The 24,765-nt window shown below is 38.4% G+C and overlaps 2 protein-coding genes across 3 annotated transcripts in view; one reads left to right on the forward strand and one right to left on the reverse strand.

Moving 5' to 3' along the window:
• Positions 1 to 24,765, forward strand: part of pcgf1 (polycomb group ring finger 1) — a 165,203-nt gene that overhangs the window by 13,509 nt on the left and 126,929 nt on the right. The window lies entirely within an intron of this gene.
• lbx2 (ladybird homeobox 2) lies at positions 3,395 to 4,976 on the reverse strand. Of its 2 annotated transcripts, none has more exons than XM_062426008.1 (2): positions 4,652 to 4,976; positions 3,395 to 3,858 (listed from the first exon to the last, which is right to left on the reverse strand). In XM_062426008.1, exons 1-2 carry the CDS (start codon positions 4,974 to 4,976, stop codon positions 3,395 to 3,397), a joined length of 789 nt encoding a protein of 262 aa, XP_062281992.1. The 2 variants fall into 2 exon arrangements, 1 of the variants encoding a protein (XP_062281992.1); XR_009925496.1 differs by having other exon boundaries at positions 3,834 to 3,858; positions 4,639 to 4,713.

The raw sequence follows: 24,765 nt of genomic DNA on the forward strand, positions 1-24,765 counted from the left end.
ATAAACCGGTGGGTATTTCAAATCAGCCCCCTGTGGCAGTGTTTCTAAATGAAAAATAAAATAGTCTCATTGAAAAAGCTGCACACCAGTCAGCAGCAACACACACACACACACACACACACACTGACACACACATACATGCATATTATGGGTTTCCCCCCTGTCACTCTTATATAGCCTGCACATGTCCCTTCAGGGCTCCCCAATGTTGGAAAAAAACAATAATCCCCTAAAGCTGTGACCTTTGGGTCCAAAATAAAGATTTTCAGCTTCCTGTTGCAGGGCTCAGTTAGATTGCAGCATGGCACTTGACTCGTGGCACCTCTGGGGTTTAACTTTTCTGATTATAATACATTGGGGGGGAAATTAGCATTAGTATGTATTGGCCCCCAAACCTGTTCAGTTTTGGAAATGCACTGACTGCTAATGTGTGTATAATTCACCTCTTTCAGTTTCTGAGATTTTAGCTTTTATGCCATTTTGAGAGACAATCCAAGACAATAATCTGGCTGTGAAAATTAATCAGTTATTTATGTAGTAATTTAATGTGGAAATTCATACATCTGTTATAATAATGTATCACAATTTAAAAATAAAGCTAGTATATTTCCACCATATGAGGTTACATTTAAAACAATCTAATTAGAAGCATTAAAATGAACATTCAGGGACATTTATAGGGATGTAATTGAGATTTTTAAATATATATTTAATATAATGACACCACATAGGGACTCTACTAAGCACATTTAATTTGCTACAAGTCACTCATAGTGTTATTTTGTTTCTTAAAGTATTATATTCATCTAAGACGTTATGGTTGGATTAGAGGGTTGAGTTTAGGACTTCACACATGTGTTCACTGCCTTTTATTTAAAGCTCCATCCACTGTGTTGTTCCTGCCGCCAGTCCAGAGTTGCTCCATAATAAAGGGCCTACTTGACTTTTCAACCTCCACGATTCCAGCCGATTACTTCTATTGTTTGCGCCAGCCTGCTCAGTTTCTACCACCACCAAACAAAAAAAATCCTTCCTAACAAGCTCTTTAGTTTCCTTTTAGTCTCACACCCAGCCTTAGAAATCGGTATTTTCTATAAGCAAAGTGGCAGAGAGAGGAGGCAACCGGCACGACTCCAGCTGTTTCCATTACGCTTTATGAATCATGAACAAACTACAGTGAACATCAGCTTGTGTTAATATCGCGTTGATTTGCCTTCCAAACAAAGTGATGATATGTGATATTTAATTTTGAGAACGAAGAGAGAGAGAGAGGTGGTTGAGTTTAAGAAGACAGTTTAAGGTATTTAAAAATGAGTTTATATGTCTTAAAACTAAAAAACAACGTGAATTCCCTTTTTTTCTCTCTCTAATGATGACATCTTCTATCCGCCCAGGTTTAAAAATCCCCTAACAATAAATAATTTGTGTCCATATTTATGAGTAAAGAATTAAAGAGGATCAGTGAACAGCATGACCCCGAGACAGATTTCCTGCGCGTTTATACGCATAAAGATGGTAATAAAATATTACTATTTATAGACTACTGGAAACGACGGAAATAATTTAACTTGTTTTACAGTAAATATTTTATTTATTTTAAATTGAATAACACCTCCACTCAGCTCGACACACACACACACACACACACACGCACACACGCACACACACCTGTACACACAAACACAAACACACACACACACACACACACCAAACTCTTGATCCCTCACAAAACTGTTGCAAATGGTCAGCAGCAGCAGCAGCACGTCGCATTTCCACTGCCTCCCATTGAGGTTTATTCATTAGGACTCTCACACTAACCCATTTGCTATTCATGGAAGAGGTTTTTTTTTTTCTCTTCTCTCCTCTCTCTCTTTCCAAACAAACCCCGAGTCAAGAGAGTGGCAGATGCGTGCCATTATTGCCCACGGCTCGGTGGAAGCTGTTTTATGTAAGGAAAAGGCGGGTTAACCTAATCAATCATGTCGACTAGCTGTGTTAAAGACGATTCATAGAAGGAGGAAGAAAACATATGGCACATGGGTGGGAGCAAGCTTTTCTTAACACTGCAGCCAGACCGGGACCTTCTTGTGTCAAGATGTATTCAAAGCCAAGCGAAAGAATGGGAATAATGGCAGCGGACGGCTGCTAATTGAAGTCACGGCACTTCAAGGCTGAAAGCAGGGGTCAATTATTCAAAAGGGCCCATTTTTACCAAGCAGGGCAGTTTTTTTAGGGTGAATATTTAACGTGAGTTGTTAATCTCCAACCACGAATCCCTTGGTTATAGTATTCTTATAGGAAATGAATGTGAATTTATAATGACTTTATCTCATGTAGCATTCCTACAGGGGTTTATTGACTGCCTGCTTACAGGTCACCATACACCTATATTATATTCCTTTAGGAGCTTAACAGCACGTTTAATTCTCCATAATACATGTGGTGACTTTAAAATGCACAAGCTTCCCTTTTTAAAAAATCCCATTACTTGTAGTCTAATCTGAATGTTCCTATAATGACACATTTCAGTGCCATCCCTCAGATTTTTAAATTATTTTTCATGATCTGCTGCAAAATCACACATCCAAATCGCACCCAGGGCTTCTTGAAATATCATATAACCTTTATTTACATAGATGCTGATTAAATAGAATGTTACAATAAAATTATCGCATAGGATGTTTGACCTATATACAGAACTCAGAGCGTGGAAAAGTTTGCAGTTGATACTAATAGAGACGCCTCCTTTGCGTGGCGAACAGGCCTGCAAAGCTTGCAGAAACACTTTTCGCTCAGAAAAAAAAGGGAGACAAAAAAACAAAACATTTTACACTTAATGTGGGATGGACTGACACATCCACACATCGGGGGGGTTTTGGGCTTGTCCCGTTGACTTTACACGGGCTGTGCAGGTAAAGAAAATAAAGGGTGGAGGGGAGGAGAGGGAGGGAGGGAGGTGTAAATATTTGGCAGATCCGATTCCTACAACAGAAGAATGCGAATAAACAAACAAACAAATAAAATAATTGCACAACTTTTCACCCCTCTTTCAAAAATGAATGTGAAATATTAAAATGTTTACACAATTTTTCAGTCTTCCTGTACCATAACAGTTTGGTCTGCCTGAAAAGGAAACCTCATATTCCTCAAATATTTCGGTGAAACTTAATTGACAGACTTGGAAGGCTTTAGTCCGATTAATAAATAAAAATGGAGAAGCAGAGAAAAAAAACAAGAGGAGGAAAAGAAAAAAATAACATTTCCTGAAATGTTTATGTTCGTATTCTCCTTTTTTGTCAATATCCGTGCAAAAGTTTGGGGGTAAAAAATGCCCCCTTTTTTTAAATTTTCTTTTTGTTGTTGTTGTTTATGAAAATCACAAGCACCCTGACTGTCAATCGTCCACCTCGATTTCCTCGTCGTCCTCCGAGAATTCATCCGTGGTTTGGTCTCTGGATGAGGAGGGGGACTGAGGGAAGGCCCGGTGTCCTTGGGAGGTCGGGGAGATACTAGGTGATCTGGCCTCGGTCCCCTCGCCCTGGCTCTCATCAATGTTTTCCATGGTGACGAGCTTCTGCAGGGTCTGTGGGGTGATTTTCTTTAGTGACTCCACGTCCGCTTTCATCTCCTCCAGGTCCCGCTTGAGTTTGGCCCTGCGGTTCTGAAACCAAGTGATGACCTGCGCGTTGGAGAGCCCCAGCTGCTGCGCGATCTGGTCTCGGTCGGCAGGAGACAGATATTTCTGGTACAAAAACCTCTTCTCCAGTTCGTAAATCTGGTGATTCGTGAAGGCCGTCCGCGACTTTCTCCTCTTTTTCGACGTCTGCCTCTGTCCGAAAGCGTTTACGTGCTCACGACCTTGGAAGGGGTGCGAGAAGAAAAATATACATGAGGAATCAAACAACCGCAAGGGTCACTTTCCTTCCAAACAAACAGCGGCAACAGAGGGCACTGCACAACAGGCCTGTCATCGGCTTACAAGCTTGGCTTTGTCTTTCACCTTAAAGCTAAACGTTACATTTCTTTCACCTGATTTCACTTTGCAACGACACTAATTTGACGAGCATGGCTTAATCAAGACTCCTTTCTACATCCATGTAAATATTTTAAGCGCTGTTACAAAAATGAATGCATAAAAAAAAAAATTAAAAAAAAGTAAAAATATTAATCTAGTGGCAGATTTCCCCTATTTTGAGTCTAACAACATTTTCACAAAATGTCAGGATTTTTAAGATATTTATTTCTGCAGCGCATACGAAATACATAATTTTAATATGTCATTAACTTTATCTGTTGGTATGTTCATTTTTATGCATCATAGCAATACAAGCACTAGGCCATAATGGCTGTTTGACTTTTTGACAGTATGTAAACCAAGAAATGTAAGCAAGTTTTGGTAGTTTATAGATGATATGCATGCAGATTTCAGTGCGTAAATGCTGCATTTTCCTCTTCTTTATCCTGTATTTTATAAACAATACTGTATCTTAGCATGTCCACACTTACAGGTCAAAACAAACCCAGCTAGCAAAGATCTCAGCTGTGAGTTTTGCTTTGAGTTTTGCTCATGCTACCCTTCAGAACACATGTTACTCTGCCTTCTTAAAAGTGTATATTTAAGTTTAAAAAACGACATACTGTTAGTATTTACCTTCTGCTGCCTGGATAACGCTGACTTCCAGACCCTTAAACGTTTTACTGGCCAGCTCCTCCAGCGCGCACAGCGGCGAGGAGGGAGTGGTGATCCCGTTCCTTGCCGAGTTGGAGCCCGTCACTTTCTCTAGCACTCTCGGCGGACAGATACTGGCGACCGACTTCTTTACCGAGGGTTTGTTAAGGATATCCTCAATGCTGAACGGCGTTAAAGGCTTGTTGGAGTTGGCTGGCGGTGGTAGCTGATCCAAGGGAGCCCGTCTCCTCTCCTCGCCGCTGGACTGCAACACGGAACCTGCCTTCATGTCTTTACTGGAGGTCATCGCAGTCCCGAAGAATCGCTGCTTGCAAAAAAAGTTGATTATTTCATTCAAATGGCAGTTTTAAGCGTCCACAAGTGTTTCCTCTGGTGCTCGCCGGTTCTCGTAGATCCCCTCTATGTTTTGACACTTAAAGCCGAAAGCCGCAACTTAGCTCGCCTGAGAGCTTTCCTCCAAAATAACCATGCTTCGGGCGTAGTTGTGAAGGCAGCCGCACTGTATTCCCCTCAGAGAGTCGCAGTTCCTCTGCCAAGCTCCATGTAGATCTTTAGGAAGTAACAGACTGGAGGGGGTGAATCCCTGCAAGGGGAAAAAAGCTGTCTCGAGCAGCAAGAAAAGAAAGCGACTACTAACGAGTTATTGTTGATTGGGCGAAGTTCAATTAGAGAAACACTACACTACTTGCTGACCCGCTGCTGCGTCTTAAAGGGCCGGACCATAATAACTAATTGGACGTGGGGAATAGGAGGAGTCTGTTGCTGCCGAGGAGAAAGATGCCCTGAATGTTTATGCATCTGTTTCCCTCTGCTGGTGTATTCTTCAAGAAAGGGAGAGTTGATGGCCATTAAAATACTGCCACCAACATCTTTGCATTATGGAAAAAGTTTGCACCGAGCCAACAATGGTCTCCAGCCGTTTTGTTATTGTCGTGCGTAATTACGCATTGAACGTTATGCGTAATGTGCGCATTAGGCACTGTGTTGCACGGGAATTTGGCATAAAATAGCCACAATGAGCACGTTTACTGACCCAGTTTTAAAGACTATTAAACATTTTTTGCATGCAAGTAAACAGAAGCTCTTCACGTTGTTGCTCAACATAACAGGTGATGGACATTTTTATTTATTTTTTGTTGTTACCTGCTTCTAATAATAACAGCAGCAAGCTATAGTAGACATAGTGAGTTTATTTTAAAATATACCATATGACTGAAACTACAAAATCTTAAGATAAAGAGAAAGAAAGAGTTGTATTTGTTTATGGTGTTTATTTATTTTGCCGTTTTTTCTTTAATACAAATCCGGCTACTCTTCTTTGGTAAATCGACCGTGCGTCAGTGTGACCCTGCAGGTAAAATCCGAGTTACAGTGTAATTTAATGCAGTAGCGTGAAACAAGCGGCTAATAAAGGTGACGCCGTGCTGTGGCTCAGAGTCTGAGGACGGAGAATGTGAATATTGCTGAAGGAGGTTTAGGATGTAAAAAGAGAAACGGATTAGACAGAGAAAAAGGGGAGCGAGTTGGACGCCGAGGAGAGCAGCAGGTACGTGTGTCCAGAGGAAAACACCTTATTTTATTTAAGGCTTGTCAGAGTTCACACCTTTGGCTGTTGTCGCCACGTGGGTCTTATGTTCGTTTAAATGCGTTTTAGGGATTATAAATGAGCTGTATACTGAACGAAATAGTAATTGAGTTGTTATACGTAAAAATTAAAGAGATGTGTGAAGCATTTGAAGGATTTCAGCATTGTTCAAAACACCTGAGATGAAAATAGGACATTTAATAATAATAAAAAAGAGGCAACACAGATTTTTCTTTTTCTCGGGATGAATAATGGTTCTTGTGATGATTTTACAATACAGAAAGAAAAATATTTAGCTCATATTTTTGCAGATGATCCATCGTCTGTCAACTGCTGACACGAGCCAGAGGCTGAATAAAACAAACCCTGGAGCACTATTAGCATCTTTCCAAGACAAACAGTTTATTCTGACCCATTTGGATAAAGCCTGCCGCCCAGGAAGCCACTGCGGAGAGCCTTGTGCCAACAGGAGCATATGGTGACATTGGTTTAGGGACAGAGTTATAAAACAGCAGGAAATTCTATTAGCTGCCTTGGAGGTCCACCCTTTGTGACTGCTTTGAATATATATTTCCCCATAACAAGCAGGAGTCTTGGGGGGCAAATTTAGTTTGGGAATTTAGACAGAAACTTCATTTTGAGGAGAGTACAGGCAGCTGAAAATTCAGTCTGGTCTGAGTAGATATTAATATCACGACGGCTGTAATTTAACTTGACACTTTTTTACATTTGAATCCCAAATTAGATTAGAAATGTGTAGGTGCTATAGTTCAGACTAAAGCTGCTATAGTTTTTATTTTTTCACATTTGGCACACAAAGGAAAAAAAGACTAAAAACTAGCTGAATAAAAATGAAAATATTTACTTAATTGTGGCTTTAGGTGCATAATATTTTTTGCTTTTCGTTTACACAGACGTGTGATATATGAGAGAGGAAAAAAAATCTCAATTATGCTGTTATTTTTCATCTATTTACCAACATCTTCCAGGCAGGCCTTTATTATCCGGGTCACGTCTGATTATTAAAGAGAAAAAAACATGTTGTACTGTTTTTTCCTTAAATTATTATCTTTTTTTTTTTTTTCAAACTGATACGTTTGTGGATTAAATCCCCAGAAGATCAAAGTGTACCAGCCCCTGCAGACCACCAGGCCTCGCGCTGCTGTCGATTATTAACCCTACATTTGGTTTAAGCGTGAACATCTTTAGACCTCCTATAACAATGCTCCAATGGATTTTAAGGCCTGAAGTGAAGCAGTGCTGGTCCGAAGTTTTTTTTAATCGACCTAATTTAAGCGTTAATTAGAAGCAGAGCAGCTGACATCATCAATCATCAGCTCTTAGGTGATTTAATTGGATGATTCGCTTCGCTTTTACCTCCTATCAGCATCGGGTGTCTTACTCTTAAAAAATAACGCGTTACATTGAGCCACTTTAAATCGAACATCATTAGACTTTTGTTTCTCTCCCCCCCTCCCCAATTCATTAAATAACTGCACAACGTTTACATTTTTTTTGCCTTGTGTTTTAAAAAAACATTAATCTCCTGATAATCATCATTAGGGTTAAATGTGCAATGTTCGTGTCATCCTTTTGCTCGATAAAATCAAAGCAGTGGGAAATCTCCCACCCGGTAAAGGTCAGGCTGTCTGTCATTAATCACCAAATTAAATTCAGAGCGGTCCGGAGCGAATAGACACGAAGGCTTCAAGTATCCAATTCAGTCGCAAATCGGAGACTCAAAGAAGGTGATGACAAATGCAACAACTGCAATAATATTCCTGAAAATGTAATTTGTTACAGAGCTGTAACACGTTACCGTTTATTGCTGCTGTGCATGCAACCATCCCTGCAGGCTCCCAAAGCTGCGAATCAGGTGTGTTTGCACAAGAATAAAAAAAAAAGAAAGAACAAAAAAAAAAGAAAACTAGAGCAGAGAGGAGACATTTGTTTAATGCATTTTCGATTGGTTTTAATCGATTTCGATCGGCTCAAAAATGTATAACCGTTCAGTATGGAGGAACATACAAAATACCTCACAATAAAATAATCAAATTATATAGATAGCTATTAAAGGTGCAGTTATTTTCACACATTTTCATTATTAAAAAAAGATATGAGACTTTTATATTTGGCAATGAATATTTCTCTTAAAAGGCAATAATATTTGTAATGCATATCGGATTCATGTGGGAATATTAAGAAATATATTACAGCAAATTGCACAGTGGAAAAAATGAAATAAGATCAATTTAGAGCACTACAGATATACTAGGCCTATAAATCTCTGGAAATATTATCTTAAAAAATATGGAGATTAAAACAAAAAGTAGGACAAGAACAGTATAAAAATCATCATTTGATATTTTTAGGATTATTTTTTATATACATGTTATAAAGATTTTATCCGTAGAAAGAAAGCTAGTAATTTATTTTGGGGTTAATTATTATTTAGTTTCATCTGGCCTTACAGGCTGCGCTTTGTCTGCACTACTGTAGTAATGTGGCAGCTCTCACTGCGCAGCGTGTAGTCCTGTATTATGAAACAAAACAGCTGTAAACGCCTCTCAGTATAACATGATACAGGAGAAGGCTGCTCAGGGCGCCGTGGGTGTGTTTGTTTCCATTCTTAACCGGACTGTTTCCACTGTAAAACGCACTGTGCGGATGATTGAAGTGAAAGTGTGTGTTGATGAGATATCACAGCACTACTTTTCTAACCAATTAGCCTACTGGATCTTGTGTGTGTGTAAGATTTTTTTTTTTTAACCAAACCAGTAGCTTCTTTTTGAGATTACGAGTAGCCTACACATTTACACAACATCAAAATCATGTAATTTCATGTGACAGACAATAAAAAACAATATAAGAATTTAAAAAATATGTATACATATTTAGAAAGAATGCATTTAAAGCTAATAAAAGTGGAACATAAGACATAAACACATTTGCTATTTGTTTTGTTTTTTAAAGGCTTGTGCGTAATGGTGATGGCACGGCATCATTCACAGCGCTCTCATCAGGACCTGCTAAATCCTGTGTGCGTGCCTGCATCATCACCGCGTCAATTAATAGGCTCATATCTAATTACGTCAGTGTGGGAGTCGGTGTCACACGTGGAGATGTGTTTTTTCCAAGCTGTCCTCGAACGCATCTTGACGTCTCTCCATCGGTAAAACGACGCACAGGTGTTCATTTCATCCACACAGCAGCTTCACACCCCGTTTTGGAGGAGATGCAGTGACGTCGTCGGCTCTCATTGGCCATTAGTCTCCATCTAAAGAGATTTCATTACATCGTTTACTCGCTCTCCATCCTCTCATCTTTGTATTTTGGCCTTTTAAGACGTCGTGTCAAAGCGTCATGGAGAAAATAAAAACGCACAGACTTCCTGATATTCATTAAATTTCTGAAGAGAGAGGGAGAGAGAAAAAGAGAGAGAGAGAGTTGAGCAGTGATTAATGATGACTGACATGATCTTATTGTTTGATCAGTCTCAGACAGACAGGCCGTCAAACTAATAGCACAGCCAGTGTTGCTCTTTTTGATGATTGCTGTCTACATCTCAGTTAAATTTATGCTCATTTAGATTTATATTTCCTTTTTGCTATAACAGTTAAATCTTAGCAACAACTTGGACTCACACACTTTGATATTTGAATATTCCCCGAAGTCTAACTCTATCCAAACGTCACTATATGCCGTGACTAAAGATTATTTTCATTATTGATCAATCTCCTGGTTATTTCCTTGATCATTCAGTTTAATCATTTTCTTTATACAATGCCAGAAAATAGTGAAAACAAAACCAAAACGCTAGATCCTCAATTTACTGTGATGTATGACAAAAGAAAGATATGCTGGAACCAGTCAATGTTTGGTATTTTTGCTCAAAATGTGACTGAAACAATTAATCAATTTTTTTGAAAAAGTTCAATTCATTGACTAATCGTTTCACCTTTAAATGACACCCTTGACAACCACACATATCATGTTTCCTTGTATGCAGAGTATAGTTTATTTACGCTCAGAATTAACAGTGCACTACACTTTAATTTAAGGTGGAACAGCATTTAAAACATACTACCTTTTAAATATGTAGTACACTTCAGTTATAAGAAAATAAGAGCAGGTTAAAAAAAACTGCACTAAAACCACTTGTTTTTTAAAAAGAGGTTATGATGAATACATTTACCATAATGCAATGCACAACAGAAGTGAAGAAGTTAATACGTGCTTATGCAAAATAATAATGCAGATTCAGATGGTGCAACAGTTCAGTTTTATGGTCAGACAACCGAGAAATAAAGTAAGAATTAAGTAGAATTAAATTGGCAAAAAATAGCAGTAAAGTTTTACAGTGTGACTAAACTCCATCAGCACACACCCAGTATCATTTCATATTAATACAACATACTAAAATACTGCAGTCATTTATTGTATCCTGACTGCCAACATTAGTCCATACTGTATTTACACTGTTAATAACAGTAATAATAATAATAATAATGAGGTCAGAGCTCAGAGCCAACATCATGAACTTTACTATTTTCCATCCTACATGCATGAATCTGAATCAGCTGAGTTTCTGCATTGCTGTGATTCTATTTCATTGATCTACTGCACTGATCTCCTCTCGTATATACTTTACCATTTAGATTCCCAGTAGGGCGGCAGAGATACCCCAATAAACAAGAGAATTCAGCTATAGTAGACCTCTGTGGCTTCATTTTGTTTCATGGCCTGTGATTTCATCCACACCCCCTTTTCTCTCCGGGGACGGGCTGTGGTCGTCCTCGTTGCTCGGTAATGGCTCACCAGGGCCCGTTTAAGATCATAAAGAAGGATATGAGGGGGGCTTTAAGCAGGATTACAGCATTATGGCTGAATGATTCTCCTGTTTGACTCTTGATTAGCTTCATTACTGTGTATAGGCCAAGCGGCTGGAGGTACAGCGAGGAATCTGATACGAGATATTAGGTTCATATTTTTGGTGAGTGGGTGTGTGTAGTTTGTGGCCCAAAGCCAACTCGCCTAGGCGGAGCAACCAAAATGACCAATGACACAATACTATGTCATTTGTAGTACTTGTAGAAGCATTAGTATTATTATTAGCAGTACAGTAGAAGTATAAATATACAGTATACTATATTATGATTGAAAATAAATAATTTGACCATATAATCTGATATACATGCAAACATTATTAACACTTACATACTCTTCAGGGTCAAATATGACCCTTTTTTTAACATTTGAGAGCTGTAAAAACACCCTTTCATTTCTTTCAGCCAGCCACTTTTGCTAAAGTGACCCACAGTATACAAACATAGAAATAAAATGCATCTTTTTTTCAAATTTGTGTACAGGTAATACACATTTTTATATATGCAAATGTACAAATGGTCCATAAATAGTGATTGTAAATGTCTTTTTTCCACAAGATTATTCAAACATTTATTAATGACTGATGGAGAATTTATGAACGTGAATTGGTGTAGAGACTAATTATGATCCAGAATATGAACAGTATGTAAGGGGTTAAAGAGGTTATGTTTCAGATAGAAAATAAACATTTAGTTGTGGTCGAATGATCATAATTCAATTCCAAGACACTTTAAAACTCATATTTGAACAAATAGAACTGATTTATCCAAACATTTTACAGTATCAGTATATAAAAAGTACTTAAGGTTTTGATGCTAAACAGGCCTTTTTATTGCCATTTAGATCACAGACTGTGCTTTCAAGTAAAATCCAGTAGCACATGAACACGGCCAGTCGTGAGACAAAGTGCTAAAGGATGTTTTACAAAAGCCCAAACTGTTGTTTTCTAAAATGGGAGAAAAAAAACATGGCGCCCATTCAGGACTCTTAAGGCCTATCTTCTCATGTCACTGTACATATCTTGGCAAATGAAGACAAATGCTTTTGTGAGAACACCACGTTCCAGGGGAGCCTTCGATGAATTAATCACGTGCAATTCTATCCTTGTCCACTTGGGCGCCTGGCTGGTCCCTGATGCACCGTCCGAGAGGTAATGAGGGGCACATCGCCGAACGCTCTTTACGAGCCTGTGTTGCTCCTTAAAACAAGAAAAAAATAAATGAGTAAGTGAAGCCACCTCTCTTGAGGGACGTTGTTTTCTTGAGATGGTGTGGCGCCTCGACCTTCCAGATCACCCCACTACCCCTCCACCAAGTCTTCCTCTCCCTCCTCACATCAGGATTTCATTAAGTGGTGAGCAGCAACCCCCCCCCCCCACCCCCTCCTCACCCCCCAATCCACTCCACTCCATCACCACCACCACCCCCATCTCCCCCCTTTTGCCTTCTCCTGCACCACTTTGCTCCCAAACCAAATGAGGAAATAGCTCGTCTGGTCGCTGACAGACCCCGGGTTTGGCCGTAAAGATAAATGACCCAAAGTATTAAAGTTTAACACGTTGACAAAACCCACCTGATCTGTGGGATTAATGCAACAAAAAATCCATCTGTGGAAAAAAAAGGGGGCGGGAGGGGGAGAGGGGGGTGATGAGGGGTGATGGAGGGTGACTCACAGGGGAGTAATAGCCAGGGACTGGGAAGGTCAAACAATATTTAGGATAAGTACATATCCAAAACTGAGAGGCAGAACTTTGCAGAGACAAACGTTATATCTTGTGTTCCCGTGCGTCATGTTTTGAGAAGTTAAGCAATTCCACAAAAGGTAATAAACGCTCACAATGCACAAAGCACAGGCTCAGTAAGACTTACGATGCTTAATTGGGTCACATGAAGAACACAAGGAGTGCTTTCACTTAAAATCACATTAATTATGTGATGTCATTCTGACCAGAGGTCCTGTTTTTCAAGAATTCAAACCACAACAAAGTGTTGGGAGAAAATATGCTTGTAGCAATAATGCAGTGAGTATCAATCAGTAATAGCTGTTTGTGTTTATTTGCTGCTGGCATTAGATATTACACCATTTATTTTATTAATGTCTAAGGTGAGAGAGGTCTTCCTGACCATCGCTGCAGAAAAACAGCCTTAAAACCTTTCCACATTTCATTTTTACATTTACTTTTTAAAGTCACTTAAGTCTTCAGAATTTCTTTGGGAAGAATAAAAACTCAGGGGTCTGGGGTGCATCTGTTAGCAGATTTTAGGCACAGAGAAATTGTGAAAAAGACAAAGATGCATCATGTGATATGACCTTTAATCAGGATATGAGCTCTCCTCCAAAGCATTTTTGTAGACTCTTGGATGTGGTCATCGCCTCATCATTTTGTCCTTGATGATTACCGAATGATTCCCATGGGGAGGAGGGGATGTGGTGACTGAGGTTGTGTTATCTTTTATTTAAAGTTTGAGGTTAAAGGTGAAAGCGCTGTGTATAATTTACCTGTGCTCTATCAATATTCAGAGGTTAGGCTTGCTCGGGGGGGAAACTTCCAGGATTTAAACATCAAATGATGAGTGTTCATGTTGGACTTGAGTTTGCCTGTGGTGTTTTTTGGTAAGTAGACCCTTTTTTCTGCATTTTTAACAGAACATATAAAGTGTGGAGTGAGTCTAGCTCAGTATCAGAAGATGAATGCATGTATTCCGGTTGTGCTCACTGTGTTTTTAACAGTTTGTGATTAGTTTTGATTGTTATGCAGTAACTGTTGTTTTTAAGCTCCTTTTGACACATTTAAATGAGCTTTTTATCAATAAATTCCACTATCACACCTCACATATTTATGAATGTGTTTCTATTGCAAATACCTCACTGTATATTAAGCTGCAATAATTCTCCTCTCTCTTTCTCTCTGATGATCTGCCTGCTTATAGTGTCCATTTATATATTTTTCACGTTATCTTCATTGTGCATTAAAAGTTTTCGCATTTTTTTCTCTTAAAAACTTCAAACGACCGTCTGCCATTGATGACAAATGATCACATGTGTGTTGTGCGCCTTTAAATCCTGCTGCAAACAACACTTTTCTGGTATCTTTCAACACAGCATGGGTATGTTCAATGTATTTATGGTACATATGTACAGTATGGTGATAATATTAGACACTGAGTTGTAAAGTAAGAGCATTCAGTGAACTTTAGTGTTTATTCCAGACTGAAGATTTGTTCTCCTCACATTGGACTTCCAGCAGAGAGCAGCAGGTGTAAAAATGATTTGCTGTAATTCCTGGTGTTTCTATTGCCTACTTGGACAACGTGATGCATCGAGATAGTCACATAAGACAATACAACTGCCAGAGACTTGAATCATTTTGAAAGCAGATGTAATATACTTTTATGTGATTGAAGCTATAGTGTGAATAATGAATTGTCCTAATGCAGAAACCACCTCTCACCATAGCGGGATAAAACAAACACTAAGAATTATTGGCAAACACACTCCGATCTGGCCCAATTGTGACAGACTTCATGGAATAATTAATGCGGCCACATAGGTGAAATATAAGCTATTAAACTAACTGAGAGCATGTTTGGATGTTTGTGGCTAGCAGTTAAATCACTATAATTGCCTTCTATTTTTCAGTGAAGACTTCAATTGAAGTTGCTCCTCTCCGCTCTGAAATAATTCATATGATGTATAAAAATTAAAACTAATAGCCAGATGATAAAACTAGTTTTATTGCTGGAGCCACAATGATTTCAGAGGTTATGAGAAAACCATCAGATCTGAACAGTGGAGTTTTGGTAATGATGCTAATAACTAATTTCTTATGAAAGCATCAAATGGAGAATGTTTTCCCTCAACGTGCTGTAGGAATTTCAAGTGTATTCCTGGGAAATGATGATGCTTTCAGGAGAGCCATCGCTAAAAATTACATCCAGACGTTTCGCAACTTAATTTACTCCACATGAAACTGACAACAAATTATTAATCATGTAAAAAGTTCAAAAGCAAAAGTGAAATAATAATAATTATAATATAAATAGTAGGAAGTATATCCCTTCATCCTGACCCCTTTTGCGGCCTTTCCTTTTGAACTAACAAGTGATTACGATTGAAAAAAAAAGTTGTGGTATTTTATGACCAATAAACCTTGTTTTGTACTTTGTTTTTAATTCAACAGCACTTTCATTCTTATTGGCTTCCTTCGATTCTCAGGTTAAGATATTTTAATGGACAGGAAAACAGGAAAAATAGCAATAGGAAAAAAATGTTGAGGAAACATAAATATTAAGGGAGTGAACACACTAAGCAAGGTCTTGGCCCAATCCTTGTCCATAACTTACGCTGTCGCGGTAGTGAGTAGTAAATATTAAGAATAGGCTCACACTCCATCCCAACCGTGAGCAATGAATCCTTGGAGGAAAACGCCTGCGTTCCCCGGATTGTCAAACCTTTTTGTGCATATGTGTGTGTTTTGGGTTTTTTTTTCCTCTCGTGAGTTAAAATCATTCTATCAGGACTAGAATCAGGAGTCTGAATGAAACAAACCAAATCATTTCATATTGCACGCCCTACTATAAGATCTAGAGTGAGTTCGTCCCTTGCTCGTTGTTGCAGAAATCAGATTATGATTTCTTAGCTGCCAATTCAATTAGATGTCAGACTGTGTGATAAACTGCCTTTTTGTATGTTTTTTTTCCACAGTAGCTCAACACATAACTTTTCTCTTCTTGTTGTTCCCTTCTCCATATTAACGCACCCTCTGCCTCACACCCCTCCCCTTTAACATACTGCACATACAGACAGGCAGACATGCATGCATTCACCCTCCCACTCAAGCATAGTCACTTCCTCTATGATTTTTTATTTCCTGCAGTAGAGACATTTTAATAAATTTCTCCATTTCCTCCATTTCATTTTATTATAACCTCACCATTTTCCATGTTGTTGCTGTCATCAGCTAGATTCTTGTATGCAGCCCAGTTGCAGATTAACTGTTCGTCTTGGCTTCGATGTTGTTTTGATTAACTTCTTAGTAGGCTTTTTTTTTTCTCACCAGATGAAATAGTTAATCTTGGATCACTTTTCCCTGTCACTGGGTGTTTCAGTGAACACTTCCAAATGACAGCAAACTAAACTGACTTTAAGTAAAGGAAACTGAAGTTTTTACGAATTATTAATCACTTCGAAAATGATAAGAAGATAATATGTTCTAGCAGATACTGCAGATATTTCATCTCTAGTTTTGTTCCTATACATATTTATTGTAGGAGAAGATGTACTGCCAGGGGGAAAAAAAATCATATTGGTTTGCGTTAGACTTATGTTAGAGCCCAGTGGAAGAGGTGAAGGGAGAGAGGAGGAAGCTAGAATAATATTAAGGTTCTTGGTGCTTGTTCAAACTGACCACACAAACCTATAAATAGCTACAGTAGGTGAACTGTACATTGCATTAGTGAGTCAGATGCTGTGGCCTGCTGCCATTTTAACATCATGAGTAAATGTAAACAATAAAAATAACCTAGAACATTTGATTTAGTTACTATTTTGCAGTGTACACCACAAGCAAGGTGGCAAATTAAATGTTAAAAACAAAAACAAAAACTGACACATTTTGGATTTAAGAGAAGTATGGTGATTTTGTTGTGGTATACATGTGATTTTTTGTCCTTATGGTACTCTACCTCCTAAATTGGCTTATTCAGTGCATCCTGGTAGACATATACATAATACTGTATATGTTGGATTAATCAAACCTTTCAGTGTCAAGTGTGTGCAGGATCTTAGAAATATTTGTAAAACCAGTAACTTCAATCTGCATATTCTTAAGACTCTCAGTCACTTTGAAAACAACAAGAAAAAAAAAACAACGCACTTGAACACATCACTCAACTTTCTGTCCCATTTTTGCTTCCAGGGGATCAACAGTCTGTGTGCAGTGGCCGTGGCACACCCCTCAGTGACCACATCCGCCATAAGCAGCCAGAGATGAAACGATATGGAGATTATCGGGACAAAAAGCCTCCCAGCTTGTCACGGGATGCAGAGCGTATTGTACATCCACATGTATTGAACACAAACCTGTCACCGTCTGTGACAGTCCCATTCATCACACACAAAGCCAATCCTGTCAACGGCACAATGCGCTCTATCTGTGCCTCCTCCCTTCCCCCCTTCTAAGTGACAGCATTGAAATGAACATTAGGACACTCGGGTATGTATTGAAATGATTTGTTTTTCCGCCTCCCAATGAAGCCAATTTCCAGAGGCTAATAAACCTGGGAAATATTTCATCTCAGAAAAAGAGATGTTTTCTCTCGCTGAGAACATCACGAGGTCACATGGGTATTGCCATGCAGTTGGTGAATCTGTAATTTCAATTTTTGTTGTTATAATGAAGGAAATTTTGAGTTTTCCTTACAAAATAATTCTCAGAAGCAGAGCAGGTGAGGACACGAACTTACACTGTTGGCTAAGTTAAATATAATTGGGTGGAGTCAAATAAAATAGGGTTTATAGCTCATGTCAGTCCTAAGCAAGAGGCTAGGAGACATTAATAAGTCATTTTCAAACTAGCCAACCCTACCATTGGTGTGAACAGACTCTCCAAGGAGCAGGAGCCATAAAAGACATGGATACTTTACCTTTAACACACACACATGTTCATTTAGGCTTATGTTTTCTGATCATATTGCCCAAATGGTGACAGCAGAGCCGCCCAGACTCAATCAGAAAGGCATCTGGACTGTGACTAAGGTAAAAAGTGTCGTGTTAATGCTCAGACATATTCTGACTCTTTAAACCTCTACACTCTCTTTTAACATGGTCACTACATTTTAGTTATTGTTGACATATTTAGTTTTTTGTCCTTTTTGTACTGTACTTCCAAATCTAGCTATAAAAGAAGGACTCTCTGTCTCTTTCTCTCTCTCTGTCTCTATGTCTTTCTCTTATCTCTACAACCCTTCAGCCCATCTACTTCACACTTAGCGGGTGCATTGCTTAAAGACCCAAGGAAGAGCAGTGTCATATTTGGTGCAATTTGGAATTTGGGCAGGGCATCAGAGCTATGCAACTGTGTGTCATGAGCACAGCCGGAGATCAGAACTGTACAGTGAGTCATAGAAAAGGATTTTGGTGTGCTTGAACATGTTTAATATTAATAAACTTTAACAAACAGTAAGATGCTCAGCTCTGCACGCTGACTGTTCTGTCCAGGAGTAAAAAGAGTGGGATGTTGAAGTTGTAACCATCCTCCGATGTTGTCAACAGAGCATTTTTTCTGAATCTGGAAATTAATTTGGTTTAGTGTGAGTACATATTCTTACTCAGGAGAACATTTGATTTGGATATTGCATAGGGCCTAATTGGAAATGGCTAATTGATGTGTGCAATGGTCAAATAATCAAAAAAACCCTGAAAATGTTGAGTGTGTCTGTATTAATTTGTCTATGGTTGAAGCAGCAATAATGGAGGCCATGCAATCTGCACTAATGTGGCTAACTGCATGTTTGGATCCTGGTCATCTGTGTATTTTGGACAATTCAAACCTGATTTTAGAACTGTCCAATCTGTTTTCAAGTGTCAAGTGTGAACAGGACCTCAGAAGTGTTTGTGGAACCAGAAACCCCAGTCTGCATTTTTATCAGACTTTGAAAATAATAAGAAACACACACATACACACACACACACATACATTTTCTGTTAAATTGGACAGTCTGTGTGAAGTGAAAATGAAATGAGACGCAGATTATTTGGACAAGGAACCTCAATAATTCTTGTTGAATGTATAGTGTAGAGTGTATCAACTGGATTATACTGTTATTGAAGACGTTTCTGTATGATATCTTTACAGATTTGTGCATATTTATGTTAAAAATAAATTCAAGTTTTTCAAAGAATATTTTGACATCAAACCAAAAAAGTAGGCGGTCACACGCTCTGCACTCCACCCGCATATTTCTCCACAGCTATTAAGCTTATTAGCTGGCTTGCTAACTTTCCACAATCATGCAAATCATGAATGAATGAAATATATTCAGAGTTGCTTCATTGCTGTTTTCTTTCCTAACAGTTATATAACTAGTCCACCAATCAGTGCATTGGCCCTGTCCATTGCGGTTTAACTCAACCTAAAAGATGAATTCTACCTTTAGGTCAGCTGTGCCAGTTTATACAACTATGAGTTATATCTGCAGTCTGTGGCATCATCTGCAGCATGTGTGTGAGTTTTGGTGTACACTTTGCCCACGTGTCTGTGTTCATGTGAGCTGTTTGCTTGTGTGTAGGGGTTTGTGTGTGTGTGTGTGTGTGTGTGTGTGTGTGTGTGTCCTGAGTCAGCAGAGTCTCAGTAATTACCCATAGATCCAGAGGCAGAGGGGCTTTGCAGTGCTGACAGTGGGAGCATCATTTCCTGAGTGTTCCCAGGGACCGCAGACTGCAATAACACCACTCAACAGGCCTATCAAGTTGATCCACATCACATTTTCACACAATTGCAAACACCTAACCTATTTATGCTGTAAACAACAGCAGAAAGCTAATAAAACAACTCATTGCTGTATGAGGATGTAATCCAATGAAGTGCCTTCTTAAATAATGTCTCTTGTACTGTACGCAATATTGGGTAAAGAAATGTTGGTCCCAATATTTCTCTGATGAGCATAATGAGACTTTTCAATAACACATTCATAAAGAATGTATGAATTCAGGCAGAACTCGGGGCATCGCTGTCGACGAGGTCCGCCAAAATGCTCACATCATTTTGTGTCACTGTCCCGTGAAGCTGGAATAGTCTGAAATTTCTCGGCACCAGCTTTATCGATGGCGACTCACAAACCTCATCACACGAGCTGATCTGACATCTTATTGACATTTAAGCATCAGTCATTGTTTGTCTTGAGGCTGTCACACCTACTGGGAACTGACAGACACGAGGTCTCTCAGCTGAATGGCATCTGACTGGATAACGTCTGGCCATGTTATTGCTTGTCTTTTAAAGTTATTGTACGTGTAGAAATAATAGGATGATCTTGTTTGTTATCTAAAGTGTAGCACACTCACAGTTTGCAATCAGATTTTTATTACTTTTTGCACAGTCCATGGCGCAGTAATTTAACATTAACAACTCACTTCTTTGACATGTCCACCATCCATTATCTTCATCTCTTCTTCACATCAACAACTCATTAAAATGAATAGCTTTCACTCATCTTCTCTCTATTTCATTAAAGCTGTTAAAAAAAATAAATGTTGAAAGACTGTTAAGTAAATGGTAGTTGAGAATGGTTGAGTATGAATAAGTTGCAACACATTTTGAACAGTGTTTTCTGGTTAATTTTAACTTTGGGTCTTTGAACTTTTGTCCATCATTTCTAACAGTAATAACATTATTAGAACCAAGTTAATTTCTGATATCCAGGAACATTCAGCTACATAGACACACAAGCAGTCAGGATCATACATATTTTAAACAAACCTTCAGCTTAGCCAAACTTTTCTTGAAGGAAAAATGAATTTCAACAGGAGTACTTTTATCCAAACTGTCTGTTGTAAACATCCACTATAGATTTAACATACTTTTACTAATTTTCTTTGTGCAATGAGGGATTATTACTTACCTTACAGTTTTACCTCTAAATAAAGTGAATTAGATAATCTGATTAAATTGCTGGTTTGTTTACATCCTTCTCTGACTATCTGGTCAGATTTTACCTGTTTGCAGATCTTAGCAATTGCTTCAGTGAGTACAGTGTTATCATGAGTGATGATAATGATAAGTGATGATTATTATAATGGTCAAAACAATGAAAATAAGTCTCAAGCTATAATAAACCTGAGCTCAGGAGGTAGAACGCTCCTCCACCAATTGGAAGATTGGCAGTTCAATCCACGGCTCCTCCTACATAAAAGATACTTAACCCCAAATTGCTCCCGATGGCTGCGCCAACAGTGTGTGAATGTCTGTGAATGGTTAGTCTCCCTCCTTATGAGCAGGCTGGCACCCTGCTGGTAGCCCCTGTCATCAGTGTATGAATGTGTGTGAATGAGTCATGTAGTGTAAAAGTGCTTTGAGTGGTCATAAAGACTAGAAAAGTGCTATATACAGTAAGTACAGTCCATTTACCATTTTACCATATACTTACGTTATGCTTTGCGTGTCATGATTTCTCTCCGATATCTTCAATATCCAAACCTAGCTGGTGTATTTCATTAAGAGTTGTTGAGACTAATTCAACATAAATGAGTGGCATTATGTTTTGTCAATCTCTCAATGCTTGTCAAACGTTTCTCTAATATTATTTCCATCTGTTGTTCATGACTAAAAAAGAAACCTCAATAATATTTAGTAGCTTCCACTTGGACTCACCTGGTTGGTCTGTTTCATGAAGAAACAGAAAACAGGGACTTACATTTTATTGTAAACTGACCATAAACAAGCCCACTAAGCTATTGGAGTGAGCTCATTTGGAAGTCAGTGCACTTTTCCCTGGTGAATACACCCATGCCCTTCCCCTTGTGCTTTTATTTTTAATTAACCTTTCAAAGATACTCTGTTGTTGCTTCCTGTGTCTGTGCCAGTGAGGTTAATGATTTCACCAGTCCAGGGAGACGCTGCAGAGGACAGATCAATGCACCTCAATTCCCTGCGCCTCATGTTCAGTCTCACTTGCCGGACCACAGTGAAAAGGAGCAGGGGGGCGATACTGATTGTGTAGCAGTGGACGCATGTGCAGCGCTCTGCATGTCAACACAGCACAACATGCACAAACAAACACATATGCACCGCTAATTTAATGCATGCACACACAAACAAGCACACTGCTAACATATTAAATGCTTGCAGATGCACATAGAAAGATAGACTCTGCATCTAAAGACCAGCACCGCAATAATGTAGATATTAAAACAAAAATATCAAGTCATTTAATCTTAAAACTTTGGGTCCACAACAGATTTGGGTCCACATTCAAAAAACAAAACTCTAGCAAAGATAATTAAAAATGCTACTGCTTGAGTAAATGTTTGGTTATATTTAATGTTGACATCATTTGATGATGATGATGATGATGATGAAGATGATGCTGATGATGACACCTACAAAACTGTAGGTCACTGAATAATTTTAGGACTTGATAAACGATCCCGAAATCACTCTTTCAAAACCAAAATTGAAAAAAGAAAGATTGATCAGAATGAAGAAGCATATTGGGTTTAGAGTTTGGTTATTTAAATGTAACCCATAGGATCTCTTAACTGTTCCCTTTCAAAACCATTATGAAAAAATCAATTAACCTATCAAAAATATTTTGCCATTTAAAGAAATATTGAATAATCAGTATTTCAAGTTGACTGGAGATCGCCTTCTCATATGGCAGTTACGGGTGATATACGAGGATATTTGAAAGGTTTTTTAAGTGGTTTTGAAGTAAAATTCATATTCTTAATAGTCTGAAGTAATGTTGTGGCTTAATATCTCAGTTTATAAAGATACAGTAACATAAAGAATCCCAGTTCTAACCCTGTGTCCCTGGGTTAAGTTTTAAATGTATCACTTTGTATATGCTTATATATCTAACAACAACAAAAACAGCAAAAAAAGAAGAAAATAGTACATCTAAATTAAAGTTCTTCTCCTTGGTGGTCATGCATGAAATATATATCACCTTGAACCTGATGGCAAATACCTATATTTATTCAGTAAACTGAGATGTGGGGCGACTAGCAAATCCACCAATCATATAAATTTGCCTTTGACCATTAGCCTGTGGGTCATAGTAGCTGCAGGAGAGGTATCAAGGGTCAGAGGTGTGTAATTGTACAGTGTACCATCTTGATCTAACGATGCAGGTGAAGGTGTAGTGGTGTTCCCAGGGGCTTGCTCTCTACAACTCTGTATCTTCTCTGTATTTGAGGTATATATTATAGTACATATATGTACAATATACAGTAAAAGTGTTGGTGTACTAAATATTTGCACAGCTCTAGTGTTCTAAAGATAAAATACAAATGATTTTCAATAATTAATTGGTGTTTACTCAAAATGATATAACCAAATACACATTATAGTGACAAGACAACACAAAACAACTTGACTTTACCTGTTACATGCTGTTGATATTCATATATTTGAAAGTAGCTCATATATACAGTATATTTAGAAGCAAACTGTTGATAGAAGTCAAACAATGTTGTGATCAGTTTTAAGCAAATTAGAAGCACCTTTAATTTTAAATAAACACCAGTTTAAGTCCTCTGTAATCCATTGATATAGAGAACAGAAAACTGACCCTAATTAATTGTGAATCTGTCAATACTGAGTTGAAAAGCGTGGGGTTGTGTTTACTCATTTACACGTTCAGTGAAGGATCATTGACTTTATGTCAGCGTAGATGTTTATTTTTAAATGATATTGATCCTGAGGTAATAATGACCGCCTTTGGGAAACATGCCATTAAAAAGTCACATTGATGAGGAGTTGCAACTCAGTCACCTAGAAATTACATTTATAAACTACTGATTTGCAAAATATGGTTTGGGGGGGGGGGGGACATAATGCCAGTTATCTTTTATATTAACATAATAAGGAAATGTTGTTGACATATCTAGAAAGACACAAACTGTTGATACTGAATGCATTAGTAAAATGTTCACCAACAGAGTACTTCATTGTTGTCCCATAACAATATGAGATATTTCCATGTTTAATACAGATAGATTCCACAGTGAAGACGAGACCCAACCGCTAACCTTAACCAAAGTGCTTTTGTTGCCGAAACCAAACCACACGTAGGATACAAAGCCCAGACTTCCAGTGTGAAAATGATGCACTTTTTACACCAACTGTCCACTCCAACCTCCTCTGTACGACTCCTCTGCTGTACATAAATGTAGTGCTTCATTTTTCTTTTTAAAGTTCCCTGTAAGCAGTATCAAAATCCAGGCAGTGATTATGTTTCTCAACAACAGGAATGAGCTACATTAAAATAAATGCATTGTGCTGGTTTGCTCAGAGCACCTTTTAAACAAGACGGTGATCTGAGCGTGGGCTTGGGTCTTGCTGTGTGTGTTTACATGTTCACGTTTACCAATGATTTATATTTATGTGCTGGATTTCCTGCTTCCTTTGCCTCAACATTTACATAAATTATTTAAAAAAACATTTAAAGCATCAGAAATATTATGCTGCAGTATCTCAAAATACCTAAACACACTAGGAAACAATGTCAAGTTTGAAAGAAATGTTATATTTCTGTGGTATATCCCTTCAGACGCGAGTATCTATGAAACGCTATAAAAGAAGTGTGTGATAGAGCCGTTAAAGCACCAGAACTAACTTGGCCCGCTGACAAGAGAACGGGGGCTCCCTGTTGAGTTCATCTCAGCACGTCTCCATGACTATCTGTGAAGCACTTACTCTTCTACTCACAATAACCCCTTCCATCTCTCTGCTCCCTCCCTCCTTCCCTCGGTCTTGATATGTAACAGAACTCAGAGGGAAGATGGAGTGGACATACATAATCAGAGCCGGGCCTTTTCCCCCCATTGCTTCTCCATCAAACCACTGCTAGGAAGACCATCACCACTAGCTTGTGAACGTCTT

This window comes from Scomber scombrus, chromosome 9 (genome assembly GCF_963691925.1).
Source record: "Scomber scombrus chromosome 9, fScoSco1.1, whole genome shotgun sequence".
Lineage (NCBI taxonomy): Eukaryota > Metazoa > Chordata > Actinopteri > Scombriformes > Scombridae > Scomber > Scomber scombrus.

Bases quoted from the DNA above. Each gene is read 5' to 3' on its own strand.
- lbx2 (XM_062426008.1), bottom strand. From the start codon at position 4,976: ATGACCTCCAGTAAAGACATGAAGGCAGGTTCCGTGTTGCAGTCCAGC. The intron at 3,859-4,651 runs GTAAATACTAAC...ACCCCTTCCAAG, and splicing joins CGTTATCCAGGCAGCAGAAG to GTCGTGAGCACGTAAACGCT.